The sequence below is a fragment of the Ambystoma mexicanum genome, chromosome 10 (genome assembly GCF_040938575.1).
Source record: "Ambystoma mexicanum isolate Mex_15411 chromosome 10, UKY_AmexF1_1, whole genome shotgun sequence".
Classification (NCBI taxonomy): domain Eukaryota; kingdom Metazoa; phylum Chordata; class Amphibia; order Caudata; family Ambystomatidae; genus Ambystoma; species Ambystoma mexicanum.
This window is the reverse complement of record NC_090932.1, coordinates 315,421,171-315,442,741: the sequence shown is the minus strand read 5'-3', so window position 1 is coordinate 315,442,741 and position 21,571 is coordinate 315,421,171. Positions and strand designations below refer to the sequence as shown.

Sequence of the window (21,571 nt, the reverse complement as noted above, 5' to 3'; positions counted from 1 at the left end):
ATAATATGCGGTAGCTAAGGAACCAGAAACATTGAATGAATAAAATGCAATTTTGAAGGAAGTTATGCAGTTCCATGCTTTTCTACATTAGCAACAGAGTACATGGTCAAACGGAGGTTTAAACGTCCATATTTTGGAATGTTGTTACATCTCCTGCCTGAAAGTAGTGACCCACTGCACCGATGAAAGCTCCATTAGCATTAGAGTGTGACTCAGCGACAAAGCAATTGGGATATCAAGTAGCCCAGACTATGCCTTGCAGGCATACTAACTGGGGTAGGGCGTGGGCCCATTCACCATTTCGAGATTGTGCTCATGCGGTGCGTTTTCACACCTCTCTAATGTTGCAGCCCACTATTCCCCTTCCATGCTGCACCATAGCATAACTTTCCCATGTGCACCATTCCTGACGCTGCCCATGATGTACCTGCCTACACCACTCCTATGTTGCCCTATCCTAGCCTCCACCCCACATTGTACCAACACAAATGCCTCCTATGCGGCACCAACCCAGATTCCTCCAATGTTGCACTATCCTTAAACCTTCCCACTGTGCACCAGCCCAGACCCCTTAAGCGCGGGATAGGGAGGTTCCATCGAAGGAGAACTCATCACATTTCTTTCATCAAGTTTTGCCGCAAATATATGTAGGGAGTTCTAGGGTAATGAAAAAGGTAGCAGGGGATTGGGGGCGGGGGGTTGGCTGTGGGGGGTCTCCCCTGCATACATTTGTAGCAAAATGTCTTAAAAAAATGTGATGAATTCTCCTTCGATATAAAAAACTCAATGGAATCACATAGACTCTTAAGTTCTACACCAGCCCAGATACCTCCCACAGATCAGCCACAATCCCTATCACAATCCCACAATCCAATCCCAATCCCACAATCATAATCACAATCCCAAAATCACAATCCCACAATCAGTTCTACACCAGCCCAGATACCTCCCACAGATCAGCCGCAATCCCTATCAAAATCCCACAATCACAATCCCACAATCAGGTCTAGACCAGCCCAGATACCTCCCACAGATCAGCCGCAATCCCTTCTTTATTCATCCCAAACCGAAGAATCTTCCATTTTACGCTGCTACCTCATGCTAGATTCATGCTGCACTAGGTGGCATTCCCAGTGCACCATTCCACTTCCTTTCCATGCTCAAGCAGCCCCCATCTTACCCTTGCTGTAACGTCCCCAATCCGCCTTCGCTATATAGGGTACCCCCATGTTAGACACCGGGCTGGCTTCCTCCCTCATGCACGTCAGTGAGGAACTAAAGACACTAGTCAGTGTAACTAGGCCCAACAGCACTGCAAAGGTAGCACCTCCAAGATAAGTTCTAGGCTCCTCTGAAGTTTTGCTGCCAAAGTGAGAATGGAGAGCGCTGGTGGAGGACAGGCCCAGAAGCATGAGGACTCTAGCATTATCGACAGCTCCGCTTCATTCTGTCCGGAGGCAAATTGCTATTGCCCTTCTTCTAGACGTTCTTTGTGTGCTCCTACAGGAAGCCATCGAGGAATCCCTTTCTAATCTAAAAAGAGAGCAGGCTGGCAAGTGTGACATGCCAAATCATTTGAAAGAAACTGACTTCTGGAATAAGGAGTCATTAGTCTGCTTTTGTGTTTTTTATATAACACTAACACGCTGCCTTACTTATGCTTCGGAGCGCTTCGAGACGCTGTAGTATGGCACAAAGCCTAGCCATATTAGAAACATGCACACATACATGCACTCCACTCACGCTGAACCTTTCTGTCACCCTTCATAAACAATCTTCGATTTTACTCTGAAAAACATGAAATATCCCAGTTTTTGAATTTTTGAATTGACCAAACCCCCATGAGTGGCTCATACTAGATCTCTTTCATTCACCATTCCAGATGCCCCCCCCCATGAATGTTGCGCATCAACGCCAAGGCGTGCGATAGGGCGAAATGCCTGCGGGAGCGCAGAGTTCCTCTATCACATCCAAAAAACGACGTGTGCTTGAATAGGCTTAAAATGGGGAGGTGACATGTCAACTGCTTCCCCTTCGAGTAGCCACAGTCATTGGACGACGTCCCTTATCCAGTCGTAGAGAACACAAACCTGGGTATTCCCTTTGACAAGTACCTGTCTTCAACACCGGTAATAATGTCCCTATATATATGGTCGTCATACATAATGTCTACGGGAAAAGTTTGTGGCAACATTATATAGGTGACCATATACATAGGGACAGGGGGAGCGGGGATTGCGGGGGGTGTCTCCTGCCTGTTCAATGTAATAATGTTGTTGCAAAAATACAGCAGTTTTTCGGCGAATTGTTTGCATGGCAACATTTTTGCGGGGACATTATCACATGAAACCGGGCTAACAACGTGGTTCCTACCGTAATTATCAATTGAACATGCTTCGTAAAATGGTACCATTTCTTTACTCCTACCACTGAATTCAAAGTTCAAATCCAAAAATCAAGACGCTCATTCACAGTAGCCGAGGCTAGAGGCTCTCCGCTTATTGCTGATGGAGAACATGTCCTATCCACACTCTGTAGTGCCCTTTGGTTCATGGGCCCAAGGTACACGAAGAAACTAGCAACAACATCCTGGAATTTGTGCTCCTGCCAATCGTCCCTGAAATACCTGAAGATGTGCAAGAGGACGAAGCAAAGAGGAAGTGATGTGGACCGATGCCATGGAATATCCTGGACTTTACTCAGGGATTGGAACACAGCCACCGATGGTTTAAACAGCTTCTGAGCTGGTAACTGACTAGCTGAGAACTCCCCAACCCCTCCGCCAATGTGCTGTCCCACAGATCAACCCTGTTGGCACTGTGGTCCTCCACTCCCTGACCATGAGCAGAAAGGTACCCTAATGTTACAGGTGTAGAGGGCTCACTCGATGCCACCGTCCTCTCCGCTACGATTGATCTTTACAAAACTCTCAACATACGAAAGAAATGGAAACCCGCGATTATGCAGAAGCAAGAGTTTGATGCACACTGCTTCTAGTTGTAGGCCTAGGAGGAAAGACGGGGGCAGTGATAAACAACACGACATGGAAATAAAATGGAGAATGCACATGAATTCAACAGTAGTATGCAAACAGAATGCCAGATACAGACCCCTTTAGGGGACAAAGGGCCATTAATAATTGAATTGTAAATAATGAAAGTGGTAATGAGATTTGGGCCAGCAATCTCAATGTCAAATACCCCGGTAATAAGGTTGGGGGAGAGAAGAGGGAGATTACCCCGACCCTAAATTGAGAAAGAACAAGCACAACCAAATAGGCCTGGAATGACAGAATTTCTTAAAGGACTGTGGTTTCCTCGGGAGAATATTCTTGGGGCAGAGACTCAAGAACTCTGAGACTCAGACTCTGCTCTGCTTAATGTCTCACTGTTGCTGCCGGAAGCTGAATGCCTGGACACTAGAAAATAATATTTTTTCAAAGTTTCAAACTGGCTTTAGATGCACCCGCAGTTCCACTGACAGCGGGTTGTTGTTGAGTTTTCTTGTAACACCGGCCTAGATTCAAGGCCAGTCGACACCATTTCTGTTGCCTTTATTATTTATTTATTGTTATTTATCTGTTTCTTCTCTGCTTCGCACTTTCCACTTCTCCCTCCTTCCATGCACTTTTCCCCTCCCCCTCTCGCAAGCACTTGCGCGTTCTCAATGTCACTGGGCCTAGTAAGATCGCTGTTTTGTTCTCCCCTGTTCCCCTCCATTGCCTTGTCGCTCTCTGAAACACTTGTGTATGAGCGCGATACAAATAAAATATCAATCAATCAAAAAAAAACTAGAATTACTTGATTTCCTAACAACTTTACCAGGGTTGAAAGAATGTTCCCATCCATTCTTCCGCATGGAGTGATCACGTAGTGCTTCCACTGAAGTTTTATTTAATTGCCAAAGAACGAACTTATAGCATTTAATACTGTATATTAGCACCCTTGGCAACAGAGCCAGCCAATCAGGAGGCTAGGAACGGAAGATGAATCTCCCGATGTTAGCCCGCATTCCAAGCCAGCTGATGGCCGTTTCCCCTGCCTGGCATCTTCCCCCACCCCCGGACCCCTTTAAATAATCCCACCTCCCACTTACCTTATTGAAGCAGCGGCACTCGCCACCGCTGCAGCTGCTTCCTTCTTCCTCTTTCCTCATGCGTGAGGCAGCCATGGAAAGGGAAGAGGGGCTCAGTACAGAGCCTGGCCTTCCGTTTGCATGGCATCCATCTTTGAACAGTCTTTTCGTTCCGTGAATGGGACGCCACGAGGTGACCCGTTCATGGAACAAAAATACTTTAAATTAGCCCCTTTCCAGCCCATGGGACGAATGCTAATGGTGTTAAGCACCCGTTCCAAGGGCTGGAACGGGTGGTGACGTCCCAGCGCCCTCGTTAAATGCCCTTGATTTTCTCATGCCTTTGACTCGGGCTGCTGGCCGTTATCACCCATTTCAGCCCTCGGAACGGTTGATTAATGCCATATTAGTAAAAAAGAAATATAATAAAGAGTTGTATAATGATCCCACTAATGTGGTTAAGCTGTCATAAATTATCTCCATGTGGACTAGGAAAACTGCATTATGGAGAGCCCACAAAACTTTTGGTTACTTCAAATTGTCATCATGCACCCTTGTATGCCGAGAAAAAGAAAAAATGATCCTTTTTCTCTGTGTTTTGATTTCACTTTTAATTGAACATATTCATGTTTCTTATATTGCCCTTTGTGATAACACGTGTTTCGACGCATTCAACGTCTTTTTCAAATCAGGGCTAATCATGTCATATTTTCAAATTGTACAAACCATTTTGAAAAAAGAAAACCAAAATAATTATAATACCATATGAAATTCACATATTCATTCCATTCATTCAGATGGCCAGTGAGGGAGGGGCAAAGGGTAGGAGTGTTAGGAATGATTGAAAAAAGTACAAAAAAGAAAAAAAGAGAAAAACCACATAATTAATGATTATAATCCCATTACATTTTTCATACTACTATGTACAAAAATTCCTGATAAGCTTGTATGTATGATAATTGTTTCATTTATCCTCTTACCTAATGGTGTTGGATCAGATTTCAACTTTTTTGTAGTCACGATTTTGCGCTGTCGAATAGGGCCTGAAAGGGGCCTGAATTCGGACCACGAGATGGCCTCTTTTCTTTAAGGCTACATGAATGCAAAGATGCTTGTTATTAATTAACAATATGATGTAATGTGTTTAATTTGGATAATGATATATTGATTGTATTGAATTAGGTGCTTCATCTATTATCAACAGAAGGTGGTTCCTCTGGCTCTATATGGGCTTAATACTGTACTGGGGCCAAGGGAAGAAAGCTTGCACAGATAAGAAGGAAAAGGAAACATCTCAAGACAGAGCCTGGGTTCACCAAACTACGTCCAAATTCAGAAAATTAGGGCAGAATTGGGTCTAACCTCGCGTTTGACTCCAAGATCACCTGGTTAAAGATTAAGAAGTGGACAACAGCATCTTATCGGATCTTATAAATCAGGCACTTTATTTCAGACAATGTGGAGCATTCTTGAGGTTTAATCAAGGCGTCTTGGACTTTCTTGATAACATTTAATTTAAAGTAGACTGGTCTCTCCCTATAAGAAAAAATGGGACTTGAATGCTAATGGCCAATACCTCGAAGGAAATATGCGAGGCCAACAATATAAAAAAAACATAACAATTTATCAAACTACAGAACCCTGATTTCTTACATTTCTAAACAGAGAAAAAAGAATGGCTTTCATGCTATCTAGATTTAACTTATTGCAAGATAATGACACTTTGGGAACCATGGACATGGTCGCGAAAGAAAAGAGATGTAGGGTGCGCAGGGTGCAGGATAAACTGGAAAAATCGTGACATTTATGTAGCGAATGTACAAAGTAGTGGAACTAAGACTGGGATGTCTGGGTCGTTCTGTTCAGCGCCTAGAAACCTTGTCTACAGAAAGATTCTGATGAAGAATCCAAACAGGAACTCGAATGCTAACATATTGGGATAAATTGAGTGTAGCCATTAAGATTTTTGAATTTGGTAGTGTTTTTTATTGCAAAAAATAAGTATTCGTTTCTCGTGATTTATTAAGTAATTGTATTCTAGAGAAAAGGGTACTTAACATTAATTATGTAACATAATGCACCCTTTGGAATATAAATAACAATACAATGCTTGCGTAAGGTCTGATTTAAACTAGAACGCAAATAAAAATAAATAAAAAATAATTTGGAAGAGTTCAGATAGTAGAACATTTCCTTTGATTTCTGGATGGAGAAGGCCGTAGGTCTCAGACCCGGACCAGTGCCGAAGGGGGTGGGGTGGTGGGGGTATCAAAGCTGAGGACCTAGTCATCTACCACGACTGCCAAATTTAATGCTCGATGCAGGTCTGAATCCGATGAGGTAAGAGGAGCAGTCTGCTTTTAAGCAAGTACCTGAAATACCTGAAATATTAGAGACACTGCCAATATATATGTAAAATAAGTACATTCACACTTTGCCGGGAGTTCTGCTTATTCAGATCCGAACAGTTTTTCATACGTTTTCCCCTCAATGTTTCTCATCTTATCTTAACAGGTATACAGTCTTTATATCGAAAAAGAAAATAACGAATGGAATTCATAACAAAAAATAAATAACGAAAACATGTACTTGGCAACGAGGAAGAAAGGGGGGATCAGGGGATCATTTGTGGGGGGCACATTTCCCCTATACAGCCAGTTTTATTTTATTGTTTTCAGTTTGAAACTCTTTATTTGTCGGGGTTATGAAACTGAGAGTAATTTGGCTGCCCCACTGGCTTACAGCGCGGCCAGACTCCAAATGAGGCGACCAGACCTTACTGAGTGGCTCTTTTCACCAGACTTTTCTTACACTTATTTCTACATCCTTTTTGACCTATAAACCTCATTGTTATGTTATGTTGATTTATACCGCGCACAGCTACCACCCAGGCGCAATCTCCAGGCACTCATGTGGTGTTTTAAATACCACGTACCTTTTCAATAGCACCAATTTTTAAAATAACACCTAATTGTGAATTAGGATTGTATGAGGTATTACCCGAAAGGAAAGGGTACACAGAAAGTACTGCAAGGAGGACATATTGGTTGTTTACGCCATTCTGTATTGACTGCAACAACTAGGGACAATTTACTCCATGCAGTACCTTCAATCTACCACATGTCGTTAAAAGCCAGGAGAGCCCAACTGAGTTATTTAAAAAAAATAAAAGAGTGTACTAAATATACTGCATGTTTTTACCGCTGCCACTTTATGCATGATGAGGCCCTATATGTTAACTAGCCTCATGGGTACTCTAGGATCCTGGGTCTTAGATCTTATGCAAGCCATAAACCGAGTGACAAACATGTCTATAGTTCACCACTTTTGAAGTGCTCCTGCAGTTTCTGAAATTCAGCTCTCCACAGCTAATTTGCCTGTTTCACAGCTGTTTTTCTTTATTGTTTCTTTTTTGTTGTTGTGAAGGAATATGTTTTTTCAACTGGTGCAGTGATTACATGAGCATTTATTTTATATCAGCATTTTGATTTTAGTTTTTGTTAAGTGTAAACAGCCTAAATGGTTGGGGGTGTGTGGTGCACATTAAAAAGATTATTAAAGTTAAGACATTTTTGAAATACATATGCTGGGTGGGGGAGTAGACCTTCAAGAACCGAGGGTGTATGGTTCTCTCTTAGCTGGTATTTCTGTGTACCTCATGCAAACCATTAAACTACAGTCAGCACTCCCGTGACGCATCAAAGGTTTTCCCATTCTTGTCCAAATAACGTCTGAATTTTCATAATTGTGTAATATTTTCAACTTGGTGTTGCAGTTTCCGCCTAACACATGCTCACTCGCTCACTGTCAAAAGCTGCACGGCGGCTGCGCTGCGTACCTGTCACTTTTCACCCAACCATCGTTGAAGAATTTCCGCAGACCATGACGGAAGAAGTCAGGTGAAACGGACAAGCAACTCACCACTCTCCAAGCGGTTGCTACTTGGGTTCGTTGGATCGACTCCCTGCACCGCTGGACGGCTTCACCGGATTGTTCTGGGGAATGTGCGGACACTGGCAGGGTAAGCCCAAGTCGCTAGTTCTCAGGAAACTGGTGAAGCAGTGGCGTCACAAGGCTACCCTACCACTTGGCAGATGCGCAGGAGGTCTGTGAAATAACCATAGAGTAGCAGCAGAGAGTGGTCGACGAATAGATGATGGACCCAGAGAGGAACTGGCAATAAATCCAGGAGAAGCAGGAAGTAGAAACTAGGAAGAAAGGGGGAGCAGGGGCGGACAGGATTCAGAACAATAGCAAACAGGAAAAGCAGGCGGGGAAAGATGGGCAGAAGCAGGTCAGGAGCAAGATGGAGAGGAGCAGCGGAGGCGTCCAACTAAGGGGAAGAACAGGGACTCCCTCGGGACTGGAATGGAGAAAATGTCAAACTAGAACACAGCGGGATAAACCAGATAAAGAACAAGGAAGGTATGGGGCAAAAAGCATTACAATGTGCTTTTCTTGGAGAACGGCTGTGTTTTAAAGCACCGCCTGGTCTAGAAACGGGATCGGACACCAATGGAAACACTGCTCTGGCAACCGATGGCACCATCCATACAGCGCATGCACAGAATCCGGGAAACAGACGCCTGGGCATGCGCGGGGGACGGGGGGACATGGCGGCGACCTATGCATGACAGGCTCGGAGGCCTGGTTGGCTGGGCATCTTCAAAGTAAGGTCCCTTTAAACATCTGGAACTCTATCCCCTTAACCATCCGTGGCATGGAGTATCGCCTCACCATTGGGAGGGCTCGCAAAGCCTGTCTCTTCCCTTCATCAGCCTGACAATCTTAGCCCATCTCCAGGAGGAATTAACTCTCACCCATGGGAGAGAATGCCAGAGACACACCATCTCTCCCTCTGAGGGACCCCCAGTCAAGCCTTTACGACACGCTCAGTAAGATTTTCTCCAAACAGGTTTCGCTCTCTCTTCTATGGAATGGTAAGCATGCCTCCACAAGCCAATACATCCATATCTGTACGGGTCCGGCCCACTCACCTGCATACCTATCAACAACCTCTACTTGATTACACACACCCATAACACGCATCATCTCGTCCTGTAGAATACAGCTGAGACCCGTGCAAAAATTTGGACCAGCCATTCACATAATCGGACCCTACTGACTATCCCACTATGTCACTTTCCTGACAATTTGTAACGGCACCCACACTCTCACTGGATAACTATGGGTGGCCACTAGGGATCTAGCCACCCCGACACACCTTTGTGCAGGCTAAAAATACACACACACATTTTAGAACTCCCTTTTTCACCTCTTGCATATCTGACTACTGTCTTCCGAAGGGGGTTCAGCCCCACGGCGCTTCAAGGCCATATCAAAGGCTATACAAGTTAGGGGTGTCACGGTATTCGTTTTATGACGGTACAATAAACTTCTTGCCAAATGACGGTATATCATGGTTATCGCGGTATAGCAGGTGGAGTTAACTGATCTTAACAAATATTTTCTAAAAGGTCATAAATTGACAGATTTATCATCACAAACAAAACCAGGCACCCAGGGCCAGAATTGGGCTTTTCAACATACTTTCCACTGAAATGCCTTGCTTCCACCAAACACAAACACACGTGTGGAGAGGAGGGGGTGGGGTGGAGGCCTGCTGCAACTGGCAAAGCAAACTGAAAAGCTTTTCTTAAGTGGTCATTTAGGCTTTTTGCTTCCCCACTGGCTACTGGTGAAGATGAACATGTTGCCATCTTGATAACCTGCATGCCACAGATCAATGGAGGCTGATGGTAGTATACGCTTGTATACACACACACACACACACACACACACACACACTTTCTTTTTACGTTACAGCCTTTAGTTTACTTGCGGGCCAAAAGGTGTTCAGTAATCACTGACATGTTACCCTTTGGTATGGCAGCAGGGAATACCCACAGAGATGAGTGAATTTCGCAGTGTGACTTATATGTAAATTCAATGATAGAACCAGGGAAATCCCCCATTGCCATATGTTTAGAGAACATTATCCATTATAAATATATAAACCCCAAAGCCGCCACCCCAAAGTAAACCCTTTTCCTTCTTGGCACTGTATCTATTCTTCCTATTGCTAACATATTGATTTTGTGTAAGGCACGTGTGGTTTATGGAATGGCATTAAAAACTGCTCCAACTGAAACTACTTGGCAGACGGCACATCCAACAGTGCAAAACCAAGACTGTGCAGCAATTGCTTACTGCAGCCTTTCCAAATCAGATTGAAAAGCACACTTAACGGTATAAACGGTATAACGGTATAAACAATGTGACGGTTATTATTGTTCAATTAAGTGATTCACGGTATCTTTAACGGTATACCGTTATACCGTTACATCCCTAATACAAGTGACATATTAAATAACATAACATGTATGAACTACCCTGCATACAAATACAGTATTCTAGTGACATGGATATCTGTTCAAATAAAGGCAATTCCTATAATGTTGTGGGCCTGTGAAGAGCTGGGGAGATGAAGGTGAGGGAATATGTGGGTTGGACAGTGGCTTTTTGTAATAGTTCAAAGTCATATTGTGATTGCTGTACAGCAGTGGCTTTTCAGGTTCAAATAAATCATTATTAAAGTGTTAGAGCCCACGCCAAAAGGCTCTATTGTGTGGTAGGTGACTGCCATCCAATTTAGTGGTCCTGAGCTGAAGACGGGCAAGGGGAGGCTTCACCTGGGGCTTCAGCTGTTAGAGCTTACCCATTACTCCTTGCCCATTGCCCAACACGTTCACATCATGAAGGTAAACTTGGATCCCAGCATTTACTTGTGGGTTTGAGCCTCCATGATAAGCTTGTTGATTGGCTTAAAGGCTGGAAACGGTGAGAAGAGAAAAGTAGAAACATGCATTGGTTGTTATGTTATGTTATCCTTATTTGTACCATGGTACAGCGCAACTGACACCAAAAAGGCAACCTGGCGCTAATGACTGACCTGAAACCTCGAACAAGCAGAGAAATCCGAAGAGCAACGTTTTTAAAGCCCTTCTGAATTGCAAATGGGCAGCTGTAGAGCGAAGCACAATAGGCAAAGTGTTGCACAACTTGGCGGCCCTCACCGAAAATGAACGGCCGCCAACTCACGCAAAGCGAAATCTAGGCCCAGCAATAAGTCAGAGTCTGCATTCCAAAAATTCTGATTAACAAAGACAAGGAAACATACTCTAGTTAAGCCATAATCACCTATCCCAGGGGCTGTTTATGATGGTAACTTCCCGGGGCCTGAGTTATTAATGAGAGTCAGCGGGCACGTGCTGCATGGTACAGCCCTAGAACTATTGCTAATGTTTGCTAACCAGAATCATTTTGTCTAAACCAACAGACCCCTTTGAGCGTGTAAGAAGTTGTTTTAGATTTAGATGGCTTGCATAACAATGGATGTCCATTTATACACCAATACAGAAACAAGACATTGAACTAGATTTCTTCAGACATGTCCAGTAATATTGACACAGAATTGTGGCGATAGCACGCACACAGACACACACACACGTATTTGACTACCAAAGGGATGTCTTTGGTCAGGCCCAACGTGATTGGTGCAGTAAAATTCGGACAACGGACAAACAAAAAATGCCACAGACATTAAATGCTTTTAGCAAAAAAAAATGATGGTTTGGCTTATCCAGCCTTCTAAACAGGGAGTTGTGGTTACTATTTGTAAACGTATAGGCTTTTCACGGTGAAAGGTCAACATAACGGTTACTCCACAATCTCAGTCTGGATGAAATATTTCCCAAATATAAAAAACTCAAATGCTTGCCTTTGTTCCGTCTCCTCTTATTCATCCAGCCCTCTCCCAGCAATCCCTTTGGGGCCCTGTGCGTATTGATTGGCTCATGTCAGCTCACATGACCCAGGCCTCACTCCACATTTCAGAACCTCCATGGCAGCTTTGCCAGGGAGGATGGCCAAGGGCAGTGGCAAAAGGTGATGCTTTTTTGCCAGTTCACCCGCGTTCAGCTCTCCTGCCCATCATGCCCCCTAAGAACAAAATCACACCACTTCTTGAACAGTCCTTGAGTGGGAGTTTCTGTTGTGATATTTCCACAGATATAGGATCATTTGTGATCTTTACAGTGCGATACTTGCTCTTAGGTGCAGTCATCTGTGATATGCCCTCTGGCTGTGGTCATCTGGGATATTTATCCCTGGGCAAGTCATTTGTGATATTTGCTCCTAGAGATCACCTCTAGCACTTGGTCATCTGTGATACTTGCTTCTAGGTGGATACTTGCTCCTTGGTGGGGTCATCTGTGATACTTGCTCCTAGGTGGGGTGATATGTGATACTTGCTCCTAGGTGGGGTGATCTGTGATACTTGCTTCTAGGTGGGGTCATCTGTGATACTTGCTCCTAGGTGGGGTCATCTGTGATACTTGCTCCTAGGTGGGGTGATATGTGATACTTGCTCCTAGGTGGGGTCATCTGTGATACTTGCTCCTAGGCGGGATGATCTGTGATACTTGCTCCTAGGTGGGGTCATCTGTGATACTTGCTCCTAGGCGGGATGATCTGTGATACTTGCTCCTAAGTAGGGTCATCTGTGATACTTGCTCCTAGGTGGGGTCATCTGTGATACTTGCTCCTAGGTGGGGTGATCTGTGATACTTGCTCCTGGTTGGGGTGATCTGTGATACTTGCTCCTGGGTGGGTTGATCTGTGATACTTGCTCCTGGTTGGGGTCATCTCTGATACTTGCTCCTGGGTGGGGTCATCTCTGATACTTGCTCCTGGGTGGGGTCATCTGTGATACTTGCTCCTAGGTAGGGTCATCTGTCATACTTGCTCCTAAGTGGGGTCATCTGTGATACTTGCTCCTAGGTGGGTTGATCTGTGATACGTGCTTCTAAGTGGGGTGATCTGTGATACTTGCTTCTAGGTGGGGTGATCTGTGATACTTGCTTCTAAGTGGGGTCATCTGTGATACTTGCTCCTGGGTGGGGTGATCTGTGATACTTGCTCCTGGGTGGGGTGATCTGTGATACTTGCTCCTGGGTGGGGTCATCTGTGATACTTGCTTCTAGGTGGGGTCATCTGTGATACTTGCTCCTACGTAGGGTCATCTGTGATACTTGCTCCTAGGTGGGGCGATATGTGATACTTGCTCCTAGGTGGGGTCATCTGTGATACTTCCTCCTAGGTGGGGTCATCTGTGATACTTGCTTCTAAGTGGGGTCATCTGTGATACTTGCTTCTAGGTGGGGTGATCTGTGATACTTGATTCTAGGTGGGGTGATCTGTGATACTTGCTCCTGGGTGGGTTGATCTGTGATACTTGCTCCTGGTTGGGGTCATCTCTGATACTTGCTCCTGGGTGGGGTCATCTCTGATACTTGCTCCTGGGTGGGGTCATCTGTGATACTTGCTCCTAGGTAGGGTCATCTGTCATACTTGCTCCTAAGTGGGGTCATCTGTGATACTTGCTCCTAGGTGGGTTGATCTGTGATATGTGCTTCTAAGTGGGGTGATCTGTGATACTTGCTTCTAGGTGGGGTGATCTGTGATACTTGCTTCTAAGTGGGGTCATCTGTGATACTTGCTCCTGGGTGGGGTGATCTGTGATACTTGCTCCTGGGTGGGGTGATCTGTGATACTTGCTCCTGGGTGGGGTCATCTGTGATACTTGCTTCTAGGTGGGGTCATCTGTGATACTTGCTCCTAGGTAGGGTCATCTGTGATACTTGCTCCTAGGTGGGGCGATATGTGATACTTGCTCCTAGGTGGGGTCATCTGTGATACTTGCTCCTAGGTGGGGTCATCTGTGATACTTGCTTCTAAGTGGGGTCATCTGTGATACTTGCTTCTAGGTGGGGTGATCTGCGATACTTGCTCCTAGGTGGGGTCATCTGTGATACGTGCTCCTAGGTGGGGTCATCTGTGATACTTGCTCCAAGGTGGGGTCATCTGTGATACTTGCTTCTAGGTGGGGTCATCTGTGATACTTGCTCCTAGGTGGGGCCATCTGTGATACTTGCTCCTAGGTTGGGTCATCTGTGATACTTGCTCCTAAGTGGGGTCATCTGTGATACTTGCTTCTAGGTGGGGTCATCTGTGATACTTGCTCCTAGGTGGAGTGATCTGTGATACTTGCTCCTAGGTGGGGTCACCTCTGATACTTGCTCCTGGTTGGGGTGATCTGTGATACTTGCTCCTGGGTGGGGTGATCTGTGATACTTGCTTCTGCGTGGGGTCATCTGTGATACTTGCTCCTAGGTGGGGTGATCTGTGATACTTGCTTCTAAGTGGGGTCATTTGTGATACTTGCTTCTAGGTGGGGTGATCTGTGATACTTGCTCCTGGGTGGGGTGATCTGTGATACTTGCTCCTGGGTGGGGTGATCTGTGATACTTGCTTCTCGGTGGGGTCATCTGTGATACTTCCTCCTAGGTGGGGTCATCTGTGATACTTGCTTCTAAGTGGGGTCATCTGTGATACTTGCTTCTAGGTGGGGTGATCTGTGATACTTGATTCTAGGTGGGGTGATCTGTGATACTTGCTCCTGGGTGGGTTGATCTGTGATACTTGCTCCTGGTTGGGGTCATCTCTGATACTTGCTCCTGGGTGGGGTCATCTCTGATACTTGCTCCTGGGTGGGGTCATCTGTGATACTTGCTCCTAGGTAGGGTCATCTGTCATACTTGCTCCTAAGTGGGGTCATCTGTGATACTTGCTCCTAGGTGGGTTGATCTGTGATACGTGCTTCTAAGTGGGGTGATCTGTGATACTTGCTTCTAGGTGGGGTGATCTGTGATACTTGCTTCTAAGTGGGGTCATCTGTGATACTTGCTCCTGGGTGGGGTGATCTGTGATACTTGCTCCTGGGTGGGGTGATCTGTGATACTTGCTCCTGGGTGGGGTCATCTGTGATACTTGCTTCTAGGTGGGGTCATCTGTGATACTTGCTCCTAGGTAGGGTCATCTGTGATACTTGCTCCTAGGTGGGGCGATATGTGATACTTGCTCCTAGGTGGGGTCATATGTGATACTTGCTCCTAGGTGGGGTCATCTGTGATACTTGCTTCTAAGTGGGGTCATCTGTGATACTTGCTTCTAGGTGGGGTGATCTGCGATACTTGCTCCTAGGTGGGGTCATCTGTGATACGTGCTCCTAGGTGGGGTCATCTGTGATACTTGCTCCTAGGTGGGGTCATCTGTGATACTTGCTTCTAGGTGGGGTCATCTGTGATACTTGCTCCTAGGTGGGGCCATCTGTGATACTTGCTCCTAGGTTGGGTCATCTGTGATACTTGCTCCTAAGTGGGGTCATCTGTGATACTTGCTTCTAGGTGGGGTGATCTGTGATACTTGCTCCTAGGTGGGGTCATCTGTGATACTTGCTCCTAGGTGGAGTGATCTGTGATACTTGCTCCTAGGTGGGGTCACCTCTGATACTTGCTCCTGGTTGGGGTGATCTGTGATACTTGCTCCTGGGTGGGGTGATCTGTGATACTTGCTTCTGCGTGGGGTCATCTGTGATACTTGCTCCTAGGTGGGGTGATCTGTGATACTTGCTTCTAAGTGGGGTCATTTGTGATACTTGCTTCTAGGTGGGGTGATCTGTGATACTTGCTCCTGGGTGGGGTGATCTGTGATACTTGCTCCTGGGTGGGGTGATCTGTGATACTTGCTTCTCGGTGGGCTCCTGGGTGGGGTCATCTGTGATACTTGCTTCTAGGTGGGGTCATCTGTGATACTTGCTCCTAGGTAGGGTCATCTGTGATACTTGCTCCTAGGTGGGGTTGTCTGTGATACTTGCTTCTAGGTGGGGTGATCTGTGATACTTGCTCCTAGGTGGGGTCATCTGTGATTCTTGCTCCTAGGTGGGGCGATATGTGATACTTGCTTCTAGGTTGGGTCATCTGTGATACTTGCTCCTAGGTGGGGTGATCTGTGATACTTGCTTCTAAGTGGGGTCATCTGTGATACTTGCTTCTAGGTGGGGTCATCTGTGATACTTGCTCCTAGGTGGGGTCATCTGTGATACTTGCTCCTAGGTGGGGTGATCTGTGATACTTGCTCCTAGGTGGGGTGATCTGTGATACTTGCTTCTAAGTGGGGTCATCTGTGATACTTGCTTCTAGGTGGGGTGATCTGTGATACTTGCTCCTGGGTGGGGTGATCTGTGATACTTGCTTCTAAGTGGGGTCATTTATGATACTTGCTTCTAGGTGGGGTGATCTGTGATACTTGCTCCTGGGTGGGGTGATCTGTGATACTTGCTCCTAGGTGGGGTGATCTGTGATACTTGCTTCTAAGTGGGGTCATTTGTGATACTTGCTTCTAGGTGGGGTGATCTGTGATACTTGCTCCTGGGTGGGGTGATCTGTGATACTTGCTCCTGGGTGGGGTGATCTGTGATACTTGCTCCTAGGTGGGGTCATCTGTGATACTTGCTTCTAGGTGGGGTCATCTGTGATACTTGCTTCTAGGTGGGGTCATCTGTGATACTTGCTCCTAGGTGGGGTCATCTGTGATACTTGCTCCTAGGTGAGGTGATCTGTGATACTTGCTTCTAAGTGGGGTCATTTGTGATACTTGCTTCTAGGTGGGGTGATCTGTGATACTTGCTCCTGGGTGGGGTGATCTGTGATACTTGCTCCTGGGTGGGGTGATCTGTGATACTTGCTTCTAGGTGGGCTCCTGGGTGGGGTCATCTGTGATACTTGCTTCTAGGTGGGGTCATCTGTGATACTTGCTCCTAGGTAGGGTCATCTGTGATACTTGCTCCTAGGTGGGGTGATCTGTGATACTTGCTCCTAAGTGGGGTCATCTGTGATACTTGCTTCTAGGTGGGGTGATCTGTGATACTTGCTCCTAGGTGGGGTCATCTGTGATACTTGCTCCTAGGTGGGTGGGGTGATCTGTGATACTTGCTCCTAGGGATCCAGATGTTGGTATCCACGTGCCACCTAAAGTGGCACATACAAAAAAGCTGGCGAGTGATTCTAGAAAGCTGCTGCTCAATCATAACCACTGCAAATGCCCCTGAGCAGGTTCCAATGAATTGCTGATCTACTCGCCTGTGGCACTGCATAAGAGAACCAAACACACGCAAATCAGTCTTGACCTCACCCCTGTGGGGAACAGTGCAGATCAAACCAGTGGTGGACATGGAAAATAATTACTCTCGGTACCCTCTCCTCCTTGGAGGGGCGGGGTAGAGAGAGCAGGGGGCAGGCTCAGGCCAAGTCATGCAACTATCGCTATATGGAACTCAACCTTGGCAATTTGCATAAAAACAAAGAGCATTTTGGGAAAATAAGAATGCCCACAAGTTTAAATTTAAAACATGTCTGTGATAGTGATTCAGCAAGAAACCCTTTTGAGCGAGTGATGGAAGTTGGGGTTTGCGGGGACGAGATCAAAGCTTTGGGTCAGGCGTATGTGGCAGGGAAGGAAGGATGTAAAGTGTTCACGGATGGTTCGAAAGATCCTGTGTCTGGGAGAGTGGGTATAGCATATTATCTGGAAAGCACTGGGGAGTATAAAGTGGGGCGACTGACAAATGATGTGTGTATTTGGACGGCTGAGTTGCTGGCGATTGTATTGGCGATTGATAGGGTGTGCGAGTTGGGGTATGAGAAGGTGGTGGTGTTTTCGGATTCATTGAGTGGGTTGCAGGTGATTGTGGCAGGGGATGGTGATAGGAAGGATGTGATTTTGGACATCAGGAGGAAGATTGATCGGTGTGCACGTGGGGGGATGGATCTGGAGTTGGCGTGGGTCACCAGTCACAGTGGCGTTTTGGGTAATGAGTTGGTGGATTTGGCGGCGGGTGCAGGTATGAGGAAAGAAACGGTTGATGTGAGGATACCTTTGAGTGTGGATGAGGTAAAGGCTGTGGTGGTGAAGAGGGTTATGGATGAGTGGCAGGAGAGGTGGGAGAGTGGGGTGAAGGGCAGGTGGATGTTTGGTGTTCGTGAGAAAGTATCTGTGAAGGTGGATGCAGGGAAACTGGAATGGAGGAGGAGGGAGGAGGTGATGCTGAACCGGTTGAGGATAGGGCATGTTGGGCTGAATGACAGTCTGTTTCGAGTGGGGAAGCGTGAGTCGAGGGACTGTGTGGTGTGTGGGGTGCCTGAGACTGTGGGGCATTTTCTGCTTGCGTGTGAGAGGCATGTCGAGGAGAGAGAGTTGATGAGGGTTCGGATGTCTGCGCTGGGAGTGGCTGAACTGAGTGGGAAGGCTTTGCTGGGAGTCGGGGTGAGAGGCAGAGAGAGGAGCAGTGTGCTGCTAGATTTTGTGGGGCAAGCGGGGCGGTGGGAGCAGTTATGAGAATGTGAGGGCTGTGTGTAAGATTGGTGGGGTAGGTGCACATCATCCTTTTGGATGGGGAAGCGCCTGCGTGGGTCCGCCCACGCTGTCGATAATTTGAAGAAGAAGAAGAAGCAGGTATCAATTCCTGAAAGGATGTCAGTCTTTGGCTGTTTTGCACATTCAATTGTGCCAGTCTTCTGGTGTATTTTACTGCTCGGGTGTGAGATTGTTGCTTGGGAGCAGATCTGGGAGTTTCATGGGTTAGCCCCAGGTTGTTCAGATGGAGCAGCAGCATTAGGCAAAATAAACTTGTCTGGAGCGCCGGTCCATTCCCTGCACTGGATCAAACTGAAAAGCCATGGTCCCAGTGTATAGAAAACATGCAAACGAGGTTTCAAACATGATGGATCGGAAAACTTCCCAGAGGATTTGCTAGTGGGTATCTGTGATTCAGAGACTTACCTGCATCACTTTTTGATGTTAAATGTTCCCTATAATTTTGGGAGTAGAGAAAATGGATGCGTCATTGACATGGAAATTAAAAGGGAGGGATACCCAAAGGTGGTTTGTGTATATGTCACGGCACATCAACCCTGGTACAGGTGTGGAATATTGATTGACGTTCCGTATTAATTGAGAAGGTCAAATGTGTAATTTGAAATACAGCATTCAACATGCACTCTGCAGTAAATAAGCAAAGCAGTTACCCCGATTTCACCAGACACTCGTGCGTCTTCTGAACGTCCCTCAGCATTATCGAACGCAATGGCTCTCGGTCCTAGGGCAGAAAAAAAACAAGATCGTTCTCTTATGTTTGCCCCAAAAACATGTAACAGTTACATTTGACAGCATCCTTCAAAGAACAGGAGGAATATGTTCTCAAAACAAGAGCAGAGTCAGGATTCAAGCTCCTAGAGCCTTAAAGCTGGGTATAAACGGAAGGTGGGGGGCTTTCACATGTTCTGCAGCAGCGGGGCCAAGCGACAGAAGTACCACTTCCACCGGCCTTTTACACTCTGCCTGCAAAACCGCCTGGTCTTATGCCAGCAGGGCATTTTCATGCCAGCGTAAAACCAATGGATTCCTTTGGTGGGAGGGTATTTTATGGCACTTAGATCGTATGCGAGATTAAGTACTGCTCTTGGCACCTAGTTGCAATGCACGGGGTAAACATTGTTGAATATATAGCTAACCCATTTATTCCTCTCGCAGTCCCCACCTCCGGAACCTAGCCGGAGGCACGACCGCACTCCCACACACATCTGCGTTCACATACAACTCAAACACTTTTGCACAGCACCCCTACCATAAGAATGCAGCTACCATTCACGACAAAATATTTGAATTGTAGCTAAACACACAACTGTGTATCCTCTCACACACATCCTCCCGCTTCGCTCCTATTATGCCGCCTTGCACTCATCCGCATGCCATTCAGACATGGAAGACTAGCAGGGTCTTGGCCACCCTCTCATAACTTTAATAGCAGAAATGCACACACCCATAATAGCACGTCCACATTTCCCATGCGTTGGACTTTGGTCCCTCCAAGGGTAGGGTGACCAGATAAAAATAAAAAAAAAACCTGGACGGGCCATCCAACTAGAAGTAGGACTAAAGTAAATACACATACAACTTTAGTCCCACTTCTATGTCGCTGGCCTGTTGCAGGGGGCGGGGAGGGGGTGTGCTAACATGCACACTCCTCTCATTGGAGGAGAATGCCGGGGAGGGGAAGGGGGAGGAAATGGTGGCGTGAAAAGCATTTCACGCCCCCATTCGCGCAAAAATAGTTGCGCCGGGACCGGATTTCGGGATTTTGAAATTCGGGTCCCGGCAAAAAAGGGACCATAGCCGAAACCCCAGATGGAGTTTATAAAATAAAAAAACTCCTGGGACCCCGGAACCTCGGGTGATTTCCCCAGACAGTCCTGGGAAAACACGGACGTCTGGTCACCCTATCCAAGGGTGTTTAGTCACCAGTGCGTTGGGACCATGATTATGGTGAAAGGTGCTATACAAATGACAAAAATGAATGAATGAATGAATGGAATGTGCCTCTTTTTTGCCCCCGGCAAAAGCAGGAGGATTCCCTCTAACCTCACACCTTTGTAACTCAGACATGAAAATAAAAAAACCTGCTAGGAAAAATCTCAGATCAGCCCTGCTATGGCATGATGGCAAATGCATATGACTGCAATTCTCGTCTGCTCTGACCTCGCAGTAGGAGGATGCAGCATTGTGAAATGGAGACAGCTGCTAATGGCTTCCCTGGGAAGACATGCACAACAAAGGTTTATGAACTGTGCATTTAAATATAAACCAACACCACTCAGCACACGTGTTTAATGTAGGGCTTTAAGTGGGGCCAGGTCCCAACAGGGATATACATTCTGCCCAGAAACCCCCCGCCCCCGCCATGGCGACCACAAGTATACTCCCAATTAATTTCCCAAAATGCTGCAGGAGCAGCACTTAATTTTCAATGTCCGGAGTCATGACCCACAAAAGGAGACAATATGACACATTAACTTCTCATTGATTACTACAGAGTTCTAAGGCAATCTTTGTTTTCTTAATACACTTTTTTTTTATTTAGCTGCAATTTGAATAGTATGTTTTGATATTTGTATTCATTATAGGTGCTTAGGGGAAAGCCTGCGTGGGTGTTTAAGCAAAAATATCCATGTAAGCACTTGCAGCTAACTGAGAGATACACCTACCACAATGCAATAATATTGATATTGATATTTTATTTATATCGCGCTTGTATACAAGTGTTTCAGAGCACGACCAGGCAAGGGAGATGCGGGAACAGGGGAGAACAAAACAACGATCTTACTAGGCCCAGTGACATTGAGAACGCGCAAAGTGCATGGGAGAGGGGGAGGGGAAAAGTGCATGGGCGGGAGAAGCGGAAAGTGCGGAGCAAAGGAGAAAACAGATCAATAATAATACATAAATAAATAATAAAGACAACAAACCATGGCAGTGCAGCCAGCAAGTGGTAGTATGCAAGTAAAGTTTAAGCAAACTGTACCCTGAGACGCTTTGCTCATCTCATAAAGAATGCATAGTAAGAACACACATTTTGTATTATAGAAGCAATACGTTTTGAAACCAAATATGTCTGTTAATCACGCAATAATCACACAATAAACACCTAATTTCTACAGCAATATGTTAATTTATCACACCCAAGGTGCACGTTCTTATTTCT

At 46.0% G+C, this 21,571-nt stretch overlaps 1 protein-coding gene across 3 annotated transcripts in view; it reads right to left on the bottom strand.

Moving 5' to 3' along the window:
- PLEKHA2 (pleckstrin homology domain containing A2) overlaps window positions 1–21,571 on the bottom strand; it is a 1,084,343-nt gene that overhangs the window by 117,292 nt on the left and 945,480 nt on the right. For all 3 annotated transcript variants that reach the window (XM_069617914.1, XM_069617916.1, XM_069617915.1), the window contains one exon: window positions 19,059–19,129. In XM_069617914.1, the coding sequence (XP_069474015.1) occupies window positions 19,059–19,129 (71 nt within the window). The remainder of the gene's footprint in view (window positions 1–19,058; window positions 19,130–21,571) is intronic.